General features: G+C 37.7%; 1 protein-coding gene across 2 annotated transcripts in view; it reads left to right on the top strand.

Moving 5' to 3' along the window:
- The window catches only part of Sfmbt1 (Scm-like with four mbt domains 1), a gene marked incomplete at its 5' end in the record, with an annotated part of 164,711 nt that overhangs the window by 26,194 nt on the left and 123,470 nt on the right, over positions 1 to 15,047 (top strand). For both annotated transcript variants that reach the window (XM_013515696.1, XM_013515695.1), the window contains 1 exon segment: positions 13,567 to 13,610. In XM_013515696.1, coding sequence (XP_013371150.1) covers positions 13,567 to 13,610 — 44 coding nt within the window.

Here is a 15,047-nt window from a genome sequence, read left to right as displayed (position 1 = left end):
GCGCCTGTGGGGAAAGCCCGTTTCCACTGTTGGTGGGAGTGTAGACTGGTGCAATCACTGTGGAAGTCAGTCTGGAGATTCCTCAGTAAACTAGGATTAGAGATCCCATTCAACTCAGCCATTCCCCTCCTGAATATTTTTCCAGAGAAGTGAAAACATCATACCACAGTGATATATGTGCACCCATGTTTATAGCAGTGCATTTTGTAATAGCTAAATCGTGGAAGCAACCCAAATGCCCATCAATGGAGGAATGGATAAAAAAGATGTGGTATTTTTATATAATGGAGTATTACTCAGCTATAAAGAAAGATAAACTTAAGGCTTTTATAGGTAGATGGATGCAGCTAGAGACCATACTCAGAAGTGAAATAAATCAGATTCACATGTGCAAACATTTTATTTCCTCCCTACTATAAGACCTGAAAGAGTAAATAAAATCTGAAAGGTACAATAGATATGTGAAAGGGAAAAGAAACTGCTCAAATAGGAAGGAGCAACTGGAATGAAGGAGGGGAGAGGAAAAACAAAGAAGAGAAAAAATATGTATATGTATACACAGAGCTTGGATAATTGTATTACTAATATCTGTTGGTTCTTTGAAAGGAATTGTTAATCTGTAATTGTTCAATCAATCTTACATGCCTATATCTGGTTATCTGTGCAACCATTTTGAAGATAACATTATGTAATATAACAATGATTGTTAATATCCTATCACCTTGTTTTGAAATTCTGTATCTTTTTTTTATTCTCTATGCTTTTTTTGTTTTTTTTTTCTTATTTTGTTTTTTTTCTTTTCTCTTTAAAATGAAAAACAAAATTTATATGTGTATACAAGGATACCTTTGATAGGTGTATTGCTGATGTCTGTCGTTTATTGAAAGGAACAGTCAATGCTTTTTCCACAAGAGATTCTGGAGATTGTGACCAATTTTGCACACTTGTATCTGGTAATCAGAGCAACTGATCTGAAAACAGTATGCAGTATAAGAACCATTGTTGAACTCCTACCATCTTGTATGGTGAAGCTCTGCATCATTTGCAGATTTTTTTATTACTTGTTACTGTCTTTGATTGTTTGATCAATCTTACATTTCTTACATCTGGTGGACTGAGCAGCTTCATTGAAGATAACAGTATGTAATGTAGCAACCATTGTTAATTCCTATCATTTTGTTTTGAGGTCATGTATCATTTTTGTTGTTTTTGTGTTTTTATTTTGTCTTCTTTGTTGTTTTGTTAATTTTTTAATCTTTAAAAAAAGAAAATAAAATAAAGGCTCAAACAAAAAATGGACAACTGCAATCAATAGACATTTCTCAGAAGAAGTATAAATAGCCAGTGAATACTTGAAAAAAATGTTTAATAACTCTGGCCATTAGAGCAGTGCACATTGAAACAACACTGAGATTATATCTTCAGAACGAATGGCCATCAAGAAATCAATAACAAACACTTGTGAGGCATGCTTTTCTATTGGTGGGAATGTGAACTAGTATAGCCATTATGGAAATTAGTATAGAATTTCCTAATTAAAAAAACAAAAACCCTAAAACTAGAAATTCTATTCAATACAACCATTTGATGTATAGATATCTTCTAGAAAGAGTTAAAGACATATATATGCACACACATGTTTATAGAAGCACAGTTCATAATGGCTAATCCTTGGAAGCAGCCTATATGTCTATCAACAGATGGACGGATAAAGAAAATGTATTTATACATGATGGAGTACTACTCTGCCATCAAGAAGGATAAGGAGTCATTTGTAGAAAAATGGATGTACCTTGAGACCGTAATGATAAGTGAAATAAATCAGATACATAAGCTTAAATGTCATATATTTTCTCTTATATGAGAAACTCAAAAATATAAATAAATGAAAGAGCAAGATAAAAGAGAATAGAAAACAAGAAGATGCGTCTTTTACAAAACAGAAGGGAACCAAAGGATGGAGGAAGTAGGGGAAGAAGATAAAAAAAGAATTAAGCTGTGTTATTTACATGTGCTAGAATCCCATGATTAGTGTAGTCACTATGCACTGCAATACTAATAAAAATAAATTTTAAAAAAGTAGAAAGGTTTATTTTAGCTCATGGTTTCAGTCCATGATTTCCTAGTCCTGTGGCTTTTGGGCCTGTGGCAAGGCAATATATAATAGAATACGAGGCAGAGCAAGCTGCTTACCTTGTGACAGCCAGGAAGCAAGGAAGAAAGAGATCTGGGTCCCACAATCCTTCTTCAAGGACATGGACCCAGTGGCCTAACTTCCTGCCATTAGGCCCCACCTCCTAAAGGTTCCTCCACTTCCCTACAGTGCCACTATCCGGGGAGCAAGCCTTCAACAATATGGACATTTGGGGAACACATAAAGGGAGCTGGGCGTGGTGGTGTGAGTCTGTGGTTCCAGCACTGAGGAGGCAGGAGGATCACCTTGAGTTTGAGGGCAGCCTGAACTACATAGTGATACTCTGTCTCAAAAAACAAATCGAGAAACTCCATATTCCTTTCACTTCTAACTTGCGTTTTTGGCTTTTTAGAACATTTACATATAATAACTTTCCTCTTGGAAATAGAGTCAATAAGATTTTATCTCTGATTTGATGAAATAAAATTGGATTTATAGATGCTACTGTATTTCTATACTGTTTACATTTCTATAAAATATTAAAAAATTCAAAACCCTAGGATGTTATATATCAGTATTTACCTATATTGATTATTGCAGAATGTCAGTTTGCAGTTTATCTTTGGCCAAAGCTGTTATATTTTCATTTGGTAAGAATCTCAGAAACTTCCGTTGTGTGGATTTCGGTAAGATTCAGGGACCATTTCCTAATTTTTAAAGGATCAGATAGAAATTCAGAATGTATTCAGGATTTGCTCAGCATTCTTTCTGCCTCTGCTGTGGTCTCAGCTGTTGTTCAGTTTCACTTGGGCTGTAAAAGGGTTTCCTAATTGTTTTTCCATCTCTGTTTGCCCCTGCAGTATACTGGTGACATAGCATGGCCCTGTTGACAGGTAAATCACATGTTGCTTCTCAGAATCAGCTGCTGTAGCTAAATCACTTATGGCAAGCTGTGAGGCTCCCAAGACCTGGTGGGCCTCCCTACCTCCCAGGCATCCTCCTTGTTAACTTTTCTGGCCACACAAGAATCTGTTTTATATACTGGTCTGTCTGTCAATCCATCTGTCCATCCATTCATCCATCCATCCCACTCAGAGGGTCTCACTTACTCAGTCTGGGCTCAAATTTGCAGTCCTCCTGCCTCCCAAAGTGTGGGATTACAGATATGTGCTACCAAACCGAACTAGGAGTCTATTCTTCAACATGCCCAGGGGCCTCCCTCCTTAGTGTCCTTGCATGTACTGGTTTTGCTCCTTGGAATGATCCTCCTTTAGATAGGTGCATGATTAGGGCTGGGTCTTTTTCTAGAAATCACTACAGTGATCTTGGTATCTAAAATTTTAACCCCCTAACATTTCATATCTCTGCTTAGTTTTTTTTCCTCCTTAATATTTATCTATACATACATATTTTACTTATTTATCTTGTGTATTTTCTGTCTTCTACATTGGAATGTAAGTTCCTTGAGGACAAGGGCTTTTGTTTTCTGCTATATCTGTAGTAACAAGAACAGTGTTTGGCCTGTAGTGGGTGTTCAGTAAAGATTTATTGAATGAGTGGATGAATGAATTTCTTGTAGCATAGCTCCCTACCCTGGCTCATGAATTACATAAATTGTGAATTTGATGGAACTAGTCAGAAGACGACTCCATTTGCGTGAATCAAAAGGGAATATAAATCCTGCACTGTAGTTTGCACCAGCAATCCCACATGTTGGCAGGCTGAAGCAGGAGGATCACAAGTTTGAGGGCAACCTGAGCAATTTAGTGAGACAGTATCTCAGAATTTTAAAAAGGGCTGGGGAATGTAACTCTGTGCAAAGGCCTTAAGTTCAACTCCCAGTACCACCGTGAGAACATTCCCTCCAAAGAAAAGAAAGAAAAAGAAAGAAATGGGTAGGATAATGTAATTCTAGGAATTGGTTACAAAAGGGAGGAAGGCCTAGAGGAGCGAAAGGGAAAAAGATGTTTCCTAAACTCCATTTCCACCAGTGCTGCCGGTATTTCCCTCACCCTGTGGGAACTGGTGCTCTTGCTAGTGCTCCTGTGGAACTGCGCACAGCTGACCAGGAGGTCTGCAGTGTTGGCTTCAGGCCTGGTAATTCAGGGGCGAGTGTAGAAGGGTCGGTGTGGGGCTAAGTACCAGTACACACTATGCAGCACAGATGGTGTACATTTAATTGATGTGTGGAGGTAAACCTATATGCTGGACAAACTAAGTATTTTGGGCTGTTAACACCAAATAGTAGCACAGACCAGTATCTTAGATCATGACTGAAGTGTAAGAAAGCTAAGGATTAAGGTTAACATAGGAAAATCACAAGTTCAAGCCCAGCCTGGGCAATTTAATGATTTACTGAGATTCCCTCAGAATAAAAAATAAGAAAGGGGTGGGGATATAGCTGAAGACCAAGAGTTCAGTCCTCAGTACTGAAAAAAAAAAAAAAAGGTGCTAAGGTTTAAATCCCAGTTTGGCTAGTCAGATCCATGTGTTGAATCACAAAATTAAACCCAGCCTTTTTTTTTTTTTTTTTTTTTTTTTTTTGTCTTTGAGACAAAAAGTGTCTTAAAAAGTGTAGTTCACACTGGCCTTGAGCTCACTTTGTAGCCCAGGCTGGCCTCAAACTCACAATGATCCTCCTGCTTCAGCCTACCAAGTGCTGGGATTACAGGCGTGTGCCACCATGCCCTAAACCCAGCTTCTTCAAATGGCCCACAGCAACAAATATATCTTTACTTGTGGCGGTGATCTCTTAGTGTGATAAATGCTCATTTCCTTGAGTTCAGTAAATCTGTGCTAAGGCCGATCATGTCCCAGATTAGATCTTTGTCACCTAAAGGATCGTACTGGCCTCTTCTGATGTGATTATAGTCTACTCAGGGCCCTGCTGTCACTCAAAGGTCTAAAAGGACAGGCTTGTGTTGGAGCTCCAATTCAGTGGACCTGTCTTTGCTCCTCACGTTATCCCGAGTGCTCCAATCCTGCGGGACTTGGTGCCAGTATCAAGTTGCTCCTCTTCTTCTTTTCTTTCTCCTCTTACGTATAACAACACTAAAATCTAAGCACGTATGATGGCCATTCATGTTACATTCATGTTCAGTGCTCATCCCGATTTATAACATGAACCTGTCCTTACTAAGCCTATATTAAGATTAGAAATGGAAACTTTTTATTCCCCCAGTTCTTATTATAAAATAAAATCACCACTTTAAGTGTACAGTTCAGTGCTGTTCAGTAAGTTCATATTGTTGTGCAGCAGTCACTACCATCCATCTCTGTAACCTTTTCATCTTGTAAAATTGAGAAGCCATCCATACCCATTAGCAAGACACTCCTTTCTGTGCCCCAACCCCTCCACCTACAGCCCCAGGCAACCACCCTATTTTTTTTTTTTTTTGTCTCCATGAAATTTGACTACTATAAGTGCCCCCTGTAATTGGAATCATATACTACAGTATTTGTCTTTTTGTGACTGATTTCATGTAGCATAATGCCCTCAAGGTTCATTGATGTAGCATGTGTCAGAATTAACTTCCTCTTTAAAGTTAAATAATATTTCATTGTATGTCTATACCATATTTTGCTTATTCGTTGTGAATAGTAGCATGCTTGTTTTCTCAGGATAGAGGAAGAGAGCCAGGCATGGTGACGCATGCCTATAATCCCCGCACCATGGAGACTGAGGCAGGAGGATCACTGGAAGCTTCAGGCCAGCCAGGCTAGTCATACATAGTGTAAGGCCAGCCTAAACTACATGGTGAGATCCTGTCTCATAAAACAAAAACAAAAATAAAATAAAAAGTGGAAATGGTGGGAATTGGTACCTCTTTTCCCTCTGCCCTTTCCCTTACTTCCCTGCATCAGTTAAGATTGGTTTAGGGCAGTGATGGCGAACCTTTTAGAAACCAAGTGCCCAGACTGCAACCCGTAACCCACTTATTTATCGCAAAATGCCAGTACTTCAGTTAAACCTGAGTGCTGGTGTTTTACTTTAGAAAAACCAACTCATACATTAACATCTTTTGTCTTAAAAGAAAAACGCAATAGCAGAGCTTTCAGTAATACAGCTTTTTATTGAAGGGTAAAAGTTCGCATTAGGCATGCTTTTGTGTGCTGTTATCTGATGCTCCTCTGCTGGGGCAGTGCTGGGGCACTTTGGCTTGTGTGCTGACAGAGAGGATCTGTGCCCACTGTGCCACATGTGTTGTAGGTTCTGCCCCACTGGTCTAGGGATTCAGGTTGTCTGTTTTCCTGAATGTGAGAGGTCTGTCATTGATAGTGAAAAAAACTACCCATCCTGAGCTTTGTTTTGTTTTACTGTAAACCAAGTTCACGTCAGTGACCTGTACCCATAGTCCCAGCTGCAGAGGAGGCTGAGGCAGAAGGATCACTTGAGCCCAGGAATCTGAGACCACCCTGAACAACATAGTGAGATCCCATCTCAACAGGAGCAGCAACAACAGCAATAACTAACACCTATGCCAGTGATTACATTTAGAGATTTAGAGTTTTACTATAATTTATTTTTCCTGAAATTCACTTTCCTTTTACTTTTCCCAGAAATTGAAATGCTAAGGGTTTTTAATGTTAAAAAGTATGGGGGGGGGTTATTGTGTATTTCTTCAAGTACTAGTTTATTTCATTCATCAAATTATAGTAGCTTGAATTTCTGTAATGCTATTTGAGTATGATCCTTGTGCTACTTGTAAACATAAGGAAGCAGATTTTTTTTATGTTCTAGTTTAGATCCATCTCGTTATGTTCATAGATTCACTTGTTAAGATATAATGGATTTCTTAAAATTGTGCCTATCTGTGTTCTCTTGATTTCTTAATAAGAAATGTAAAAGTTGTGTTCTTTAATCCAAACAAAGTGAAAATAAACTATTATTTTTTTGTTTTCCCATAGACTATATCTATAGCAAAAAGCCAAACATTTGCCAGAGTATTTTAAATTCTTCCGTTCTTTATATTACCTAGTAAACAAGGGTGTACTTTTCACTCTTTAACCACTAACAATTGTAATATTTTATTTAATGTTGTAGAGAAGGTCGGGAGTACAATGAGGAATCCTGGGAGGAGAGGCCTTATTGGCTGAGAATGCTGGCCTTTGGTGCATTTGCATGAAGTCTTCTGTAAATCCCTTCCTGAATTTGAAGTATCAGCTCACCAAAGTTCTGGTAGAAAATGTTCTGCTTGAATTTAAGCAAAAATAGTATATTTTCCCCTTTTACATACTTTTATTTCTTTCCTCTTTTAAATGATCTTATTCCTTCCTGAAATTGCTGTTTTTGAGGTTTGGTTATTATAGACCGCCATAGAAAGGTGATAAGAGTGGAAGGCTGTGACCCAGAGCAGGCGAGAGCACAGTTCTTTTTTTACCTGTGTACTCTGTTGTTCTCAGAAGGCCCTAAGACACAATTAGGAATTGCTGTCAGCTCATTTAAGTTAAATTTCTAAATAACTGAGTGCACTTGAGCCAGAAGTGTATCTGTGATCTAGAGATACGTATTCTCTTTTGACCTTAGATGTAGTTTTATTTAACTTTTTATTGTGGGAATTTTTTTTTTTTTTTTTTGTCTTTTTGAGACAGGGTCTTGCTCTGCAGTTCAGGCTGGCCTTGAACTCATTTTGTAGCCTAGGCTGGTCTTTTTTTTTTTTTTGGTTTTTTTTTGGTTTTTTTCTCCGGTACCGGGAACCGAACTCACGACCTTGCGCTTGCCAGGCAGGCGCTTTGCCGCTGAGCTAAATCCCCAGCCCCCCCTAGGCTGGTCTTGAACTCACAATGATCCTCCTGCCTCAGCGTCCCGAGGGCTGGGATTACAGGCATGCGCCACCACGCCTGGCTAAATTATTGTGGGAAATTTTAAGCATACATAAAATGTAGAGATAATATAATATACCACCTTTTGCTTATCACCTAGCATTAATATTTTGCTATTCTAGAGGCATTTTTCTAATGCATTTAGTTATAAAACACTTGGATTTTGTATTATTTTTTCCTCTTGACACTGTTCTAAGCAAAATTTTATCTGAACCTACTCTGGTAGATTTTTTTTTCAGAGTTTTTTTCTTATTATAGAGTAAAGAAACAATAATAAAATAACAACAACGTAGACAAAAACAAAGCAAAAACAATAAAAATGATACAGGGTTTCAAAACAAAATGATAGGAATTAACAGTGGTTGTTATACTACATATTGTTATCTTTAACAATGTTGCTCAGATTATCAGATGTAAGAATGCAATATTGATCAAACCATTAAAGAGAGAATAAAAACTAATTTACAAAAAAACACATTAGAAACAATACAGAGCTTCATCAAACAAGATGGTAGGAATTCATCAATGGTTGTTATATTGCATATGGTTGTCTTCAAATTAGTTGTTCAGATTACCAGATATAAGCATGCAAAATTGGTAAAAAAAATTTAAGCATTAACGGTTCCTTTCAATAAACCGTTAGACATCAGCAGTACAATTATTTTTTTGTTTTCCCATAGACTATATCTATAGTAAAAAGCCAAACATTTGCCAGAGTATTTTAAATTCTTCTGTTCTTTGTACTACCTAGTAAAGCTGTGTGTGTGTGTGTGTGTGTGTGTGTGTGTGTGTGTTTGTATTTTCCCCTCCTTGTTTCTTTCTTTTTTTCCTTTCTCTCATTGCAGTTGTTCCTTCCTTTGAGCAATTTCTTTCCCTTTCAAATCAACCAATAACAACTGCTGGCGAGGCTGTGGGGAAAAAGGAGCCCTTCACTGCTGGTGGGAGTGCAGATTGGTGAAACTGCTATGGAAATCTGTGGAGATTCCTCACAAAACTAGGATTAGAGGTTCCACTTAACCCAGCTAGTCCCCTCCTGGGTATTTCTCCAGAAGAACTAAAACCATCATAACACAGCAATATATGTGCACCCATGTTTATAGCAGCACCATTTGTCATAGCTAAATTTTGGAGACAACCCAAATACCCATCAACGGAGGAATGGATAAAAAAGATGTGGTATTTTTATACAATGAAATACTACTCAGCTATAAAAAAAGATAAACTTGAGGCTTTTATAGGTAAATGGATGCAACTAGAAACCATACTCACAAGTGAAATAAGTCAGACGCACATGTGTGAACATCGTATTGTCTCCCTAGTGTAAGAACCTAAAAGAGTAAAGAAAACCCAAAATGTACAATACATTGGCAGATTTAATGTGTACTAATCACTCACAAGAGTAGAGAACTAATAACTTGATTTGAAATTGCAGTAAAAATGCACTGAATATAAAATAAGCACATTACTGCTGGAGCTGTACTTTAGGTGAAATTATATATAGAGCATTACTTTTAGGCTCAATATAGCCAATGAGGAAACCTCTGCTTTCACTTACAGTATGGAAAAATCTGTAGTGTGTGTGTGTGTGTGTGTGTGTGTGTGTGTGCATTTTTTTTTCTTTTGGTCTTTTTGAGACAGGGTCTCACTACGCAGTTCAGGCTGGCCTTGAGCTCACTTTGTAGCCCAGACTGATCTTGAACTCTCAATGATCCTCCTGCCTCAGCCTCCCGAGTGCTGGGATTACAGGCATGCTCCACGATGCCTGGCTCATAAAATCTGTATTATAAAACTGGGTGGAAAACTAAGTATAGTTTGGAAATGTGTTCTCTCTTTGCTTTCCTTTCTCCATCCTTGATTTGTTGTTTCTGCCACTCATTCTACAAATACGTATCGACACTGTTATATACTACCAAAAAAGAGACAAAGGTTATATTGCAGGACGGTAGTAAGGGAATAAGCCAGTAAGGAAATAAATAAAATCTAGTAATTGTGATAAATGCTAGGCAAGAAATCTAAGTGGTATGATAATCTTTTCTAATCAATACAATGACTAGAAAAGATCTTTACATACTTGTGACTTTTATACTAATATATGGGAGGTGAGAAGCAGTTGTGATGAGTACCATGGACAAGGTGACAGCACTGGGAAAGATACTGAGACTGCGATCTTTGGTGAGTTAGGAACTAGTAGAGGGGATATGAGTGGAAAGAAGATGTCGTGATAAGTACAGACTAGATCTTGCAGGACTCTGAAGATCCCAGTGAGGAGTTTGGATTTTACTATTTAGGGAGCTACTGAAAGGCTTTAAGTAGAATTGTAATTTTCCTTGCCTTTTAAAAGACATCTGTATGCTGTGTAGAAAATGGACTTCCAAGTATGTAAAGAGAGACAATTTAGAGGCAGCTGCAGTTGTCAAGGTGGCTTAAACATTATCGTGGCAGTGAAAAATGAAGTGCTATATTTCAAGATTGTTTAATAGCATAGACTCCATAGGACTAGGTGATGCATGGATTCGGATTGTGAGAGCCATCAGTGAAGGTGTCTTAATACTTGTCTTAGAGAGATGGGGAATCCTGTTTAGGTTTGGGTTTTGGTTACTCTTGTATTATTAACATGGAGATTCAGAATGAGTAGTTGGGCGTGTGAGTCTGGTTGTGTAGGGAATGAGTCCTCATAGCCATTGATAGTATTTATAGCTCTGACCTTGTGTGATGTCAGCTAGGAAGAGAATGTCAAATGTGTATGTTGAAATTAAGAAGAGAGCTTGGCACCAAGCTCTGGAATTCTAAGCTCTAGAGCTTGTATGATCCTGGAGGAGGCAGCAATGGAGCCCAAGGATTGGCTATAAAGGAAGAAGGAAAAATGATGAGAATAGAGTTATACAGTAGAAGCAGAGAGGAGAAGATGCTTTGAGGAGTTGTGCTTGACTGTGTATAATGCTGTGTAGAATGAGGGGCCTTGTAAATAACAGATGAAGCCATAGGAAGGTCATTGGTGACCTGGACAAGAGCACTTGTCAGTGACGTCTAGGAAAGACTGAAGCTAGATTGAGAGGAAGCAAGGAAGTGGCATATATAGATAAGCTTCTGAGATGAGCCATCTGACTGTGAAGAGTAAACAGAGAAATGGAGAAGTACTTGGAGGGCATGAGGGGGTCAAGGAAGTCAAGGAGATCTTTTGTTACTGAGGTGCCCATAGTTGAGCATGTTTTCGTGCTGCTTTTTTTTTTTTCGTTTTTTTGTTTTTTTGTTTTTTTGCCGATACCGGGAATCAAACCCACAACCTTGTGCTTGTCAGGCAGGCGCTGTGCCACTGAGCTAAATCCCAGCCCCCGTGCTGCTTTTTTTGAGTAATGTGGTAGAGCAGGGTGTGGACCAAAAGGGAGAACTAAGAGCTCTATGTGAAGGAAGTTATCTACAACTTCAGGGAAGGGGCTTGCCTTTGTTTGAAGAATGAAAGCATCTGCAAGCAGGTAGTAGAAAAATAGAGGAAGTTCTTGGCACTCACTTTATTCTGCAAAATTAAGTTTGTTCTTTACCTGGTTCTTGCATTCTTCAATTTTCTAAGCATAGAGCATCTTCTAGTTTGTATTAAAGAAACGAAGAAATAGAAATGTCATACACTGACATTTATCTTTCGAAGGAGAGGGGAGATTAGAAAGAGTGCAAGGTGTGTATTGATGCTCACAAGAAGTTATGTTCATTTTGTTAAGATATTTAACTTTTTTTTTGAAAAGTGAAGGCATAAGCTGCAGGAGAAGAGAAGAGGCATAGGGATGCTTTATTTTATGAAGTCCTTTCCATCTTCTGTAGGAATGTTGATACTTCTCCCAAGTTGCTCCCTACTCCCCTCAGTACTGGAGATTGAAACAGGGCCTTCAGACTGAGCTACATTACAAACCTTTTTTTTTTTTTTTGTATTTTATTTTGAGACAGGCTCTCACTAAGGTGCCCCAGCTGGCCTTGAACCTGTGGTCCTCATCCTCCTAGAATTCTGGGATTACAGGCATATGCCACCATACCTGGCTTCAGGTTGCTCTTCATGTTCACCTTGTAACATATTGCAGTCCTGTCCCTGCTATTTGAATATTTCCTTTATTCAGTATTTAGTACTGACTCGTGTGGAGTAGATACGGGAGACTATTTGTGGTCAAGTAGAAGTATACACTCCTGAGGTGGCAGGGACCTTTTATTTTGTTTACTGATTCATCCCTAGGACTTGGAACAATGCCTGGCAGGTAGTAGACCCTCAAGAAATAATAGTTGGCTGGGCATGGTGGCACACTCCTGTAAGCCCAGCACTCAGGAGGCTGAGGCAGGAGGATCACTTCAAGGCCACTTGAGGGCCCCCTAGGCTACAAAGGGAGTTCAAGACCAGCCTGAACTGCATAGCAAAACCTTGTTTCAAAAAAGAAAAGAAATAACATTTGAATAAATAAACAGCTATGAAAATAAAATAAGCAGCACCATACTGTATTAGTGGACCTGGAGAGTGAAATGACTGCAAAATCTTCAAAATGAAAATATTTCCTCTTTTATCCAGATACCAAATTCTTATGTGGAACAGTGTGATATGGTAGAAAGAACATGGGTACAGTACCAGATTAAACAGATGTGGATCATCTCTTTGTCTTCTAATAGCTTGGATATGTTTCTTAACCTCACCTTTGTAAGATAGGAATAGGGATAATGTACTTCACAGAATTATTGTATACCTACACTGTACATATGATGCATATAATGTATATGTAACAGTATAGTAAGTCCTCAACAAAAGGAGTTTGTTATTGGTTTCTTATTTGTTAAATACTTACGAGTTTAAGTACTGGAATTAAACTTAGTTCCCAATAATTCTTTTCCTATAAGAAAAACAAACTTGCATCTTTCTGATTTCTAGTATATTAAAGAACTGAGTGTGAAAGGCAAAACTAGAAAGCCTTTAGACAATAAGAGAAGATAACTGTGCATAGGAGGATGAAGGATTTTAAACAAGAAGTAAAAATTACCAACCGTGAAGGAAAAGAATGATAAATGTGACTACATTAAAATTAAAACCATTATCAGTAGGCACCATAAAGAGAGTGGAAAAATGAACTAGAGTAGAGTAAATTTGAATTACATGTAACTGCCGGAGTATGTAAAAAGCTCCTTCAAATCAACAAGAGAGACAGTTTAGTAGAAAAAAAAAAAACAAACTGATAGTAAAATTTTAAATCACTATTTACACAGCTAAAATCAACTTTAGAGTCTGTTAAAATGTCAAGAGTACAGAAGAAGGGAAGAATATTGAAAGGTACAAGAGATAAACACCACATCACTTAGAGGCAAGTAACTGCAGACTTTTCTGCAGAAACCCTAAAGGCCAGGAACGCATAGAATTATGTATTTTAAGCCCTGAAAGAAAATAACTCACATTACTTTATCCTGCAAAGCTGTCCTTCAAAATTGGAGGAGAAATAAAGACACCTTTTAAAAGAGGAAATCCAATGGTCAGTAGACATAAGAGAAGTTGTTAAACCTCACTTTAATTGGGAACATGCAAATAAAAACACAGTGAGATGCTGTTACACACTCACTAGATTTACAGAAATGTAAAAATCTCATTGTAGGACATGCGTATGTGGAGCTACAGGACCTTTTATTCACTGCCAACGTGAGTTTCTGCAGTCACTGGAAGGCTGGACATTGTCTGCTTTAAAAATTGGATGCATCCTCCCTCTGACCTCAAGCAGATTTACATGCCTGTGTCCTCGGGCAATCTCTGGTTTGTGTTACCGTGATTTAGGCTGTGACCGTGCTGCTAGAGTAAGGTAAGAGGGTGTCGTGCTGTCCTAGGGTGTCACTGAGCTCAAACCTGGTCAGTTGCTGCCCTGCTTTGGAGTTAGGAGTATGAGCTCAGAATTCTAGTAGTTTTTCTTACATAGTCTTCTAATTTACAAATGATGGTGTTCTGGATGTTAGAAAGCCCCATATTTTCTTTAACTGTTAAATATAGGGTGCTGTAAAGACAGTCTTCTAGATCAGAGAAAACAACTATATTATTTTTGATAAAATAAATATTTCTCATCACACACTTGCCAAGGAGGAAAAATGAAAAACAATTATATGCTTTATTTCTTCTCTTATTTAAACAATAGCTCACTTTAAAATATACAGTTCAGTGGTTTTTATATATTTACAGAGTTGTGCAATCATCATTATAATCTAATTTTAGAATATTTTCGTTATTCCAAGAAGAAACTTCATGTACATTAGCAGATTTTCCCAGTCCGTCTTTCCTCTGCTTCCTCAGCCCAAGGTGCCGCTGATTGTTTCCTCTTTAGGTTTGCCTGTAGTTGACATTTTACATAAATAATATGTGATAGTAGTCTTTTGTGTAGATTTCTTTAGTGTAAAGTTTTTGAGGTTCATCCATGTTTTAATGTATTTCAGTATTTTTTATTGCCAGATAATAATGGATATATCGCATTTTTATTTGTCAGTTGATAAATGCTTGGATTACTTAAATTTTTTGGCTTTTATCAGTAATGTTGCTGTGAATATTCCTGTACAAACTTTTGTAGGACATGTTTTCATTTTTCTTGAAAATGGAATTATTGGGTCATATGGTAACTTAATGCTGAACTTTTAGGGGAATTGTCAAAACTGTTTTACAAAGAAGTCATACCATCTTACATTTCTACTAGCAATGTATGCCATTTTTGGTTTTCTTAAATCCTCACTGACCCTTATTATGTTTCTTTTTGATCATAGCCATTCTTGTGGCTTTAACTGGGAAAATGCAAATTAAAATGTAGTGAAATGTCATTACATACTCTCTACAGTGTTTAAATACAGTATTTAAAAATCTGACTTGCAAGAAGTGAACACATAGAGGTCTGTTACTTTTTATATGACTAAAAGATAATTTTGTCTTTTTAAATGGCTTTTGGGTGGTTCTACAGTTTTATAATTAAACTCTGCTGTATTACAGTTTACATGACTGTGTTCATATTCATTCACTCAATCAACATACCTCTGAGGGCTTAACTGTTGTTAAGAGTCCATCCATCCTGAGAGAGCCTAGGATTCACCCCTGTCAGGGACAGTG

The sequence above is a fragment of the Chinchilla lanigera genome, unplaced genomic scaffold (genome assembly GCF_000276665.1).
Source record: "Chinchilla lanigera isolate Chin_1 unplaced genomic scaffold, ChiLan1.0 scaffold00029, whole genome shotgun sequence".
Lineage (NCBI taxonomy): Eukaryota > Metazoa > Chordata > Mammalia > Rodentia > Chinchillidae > Chinchilla > Chinchilla lanigera.
This window is presented reverse-complemented; position numbering and strand designations above follow the sequence as displayed.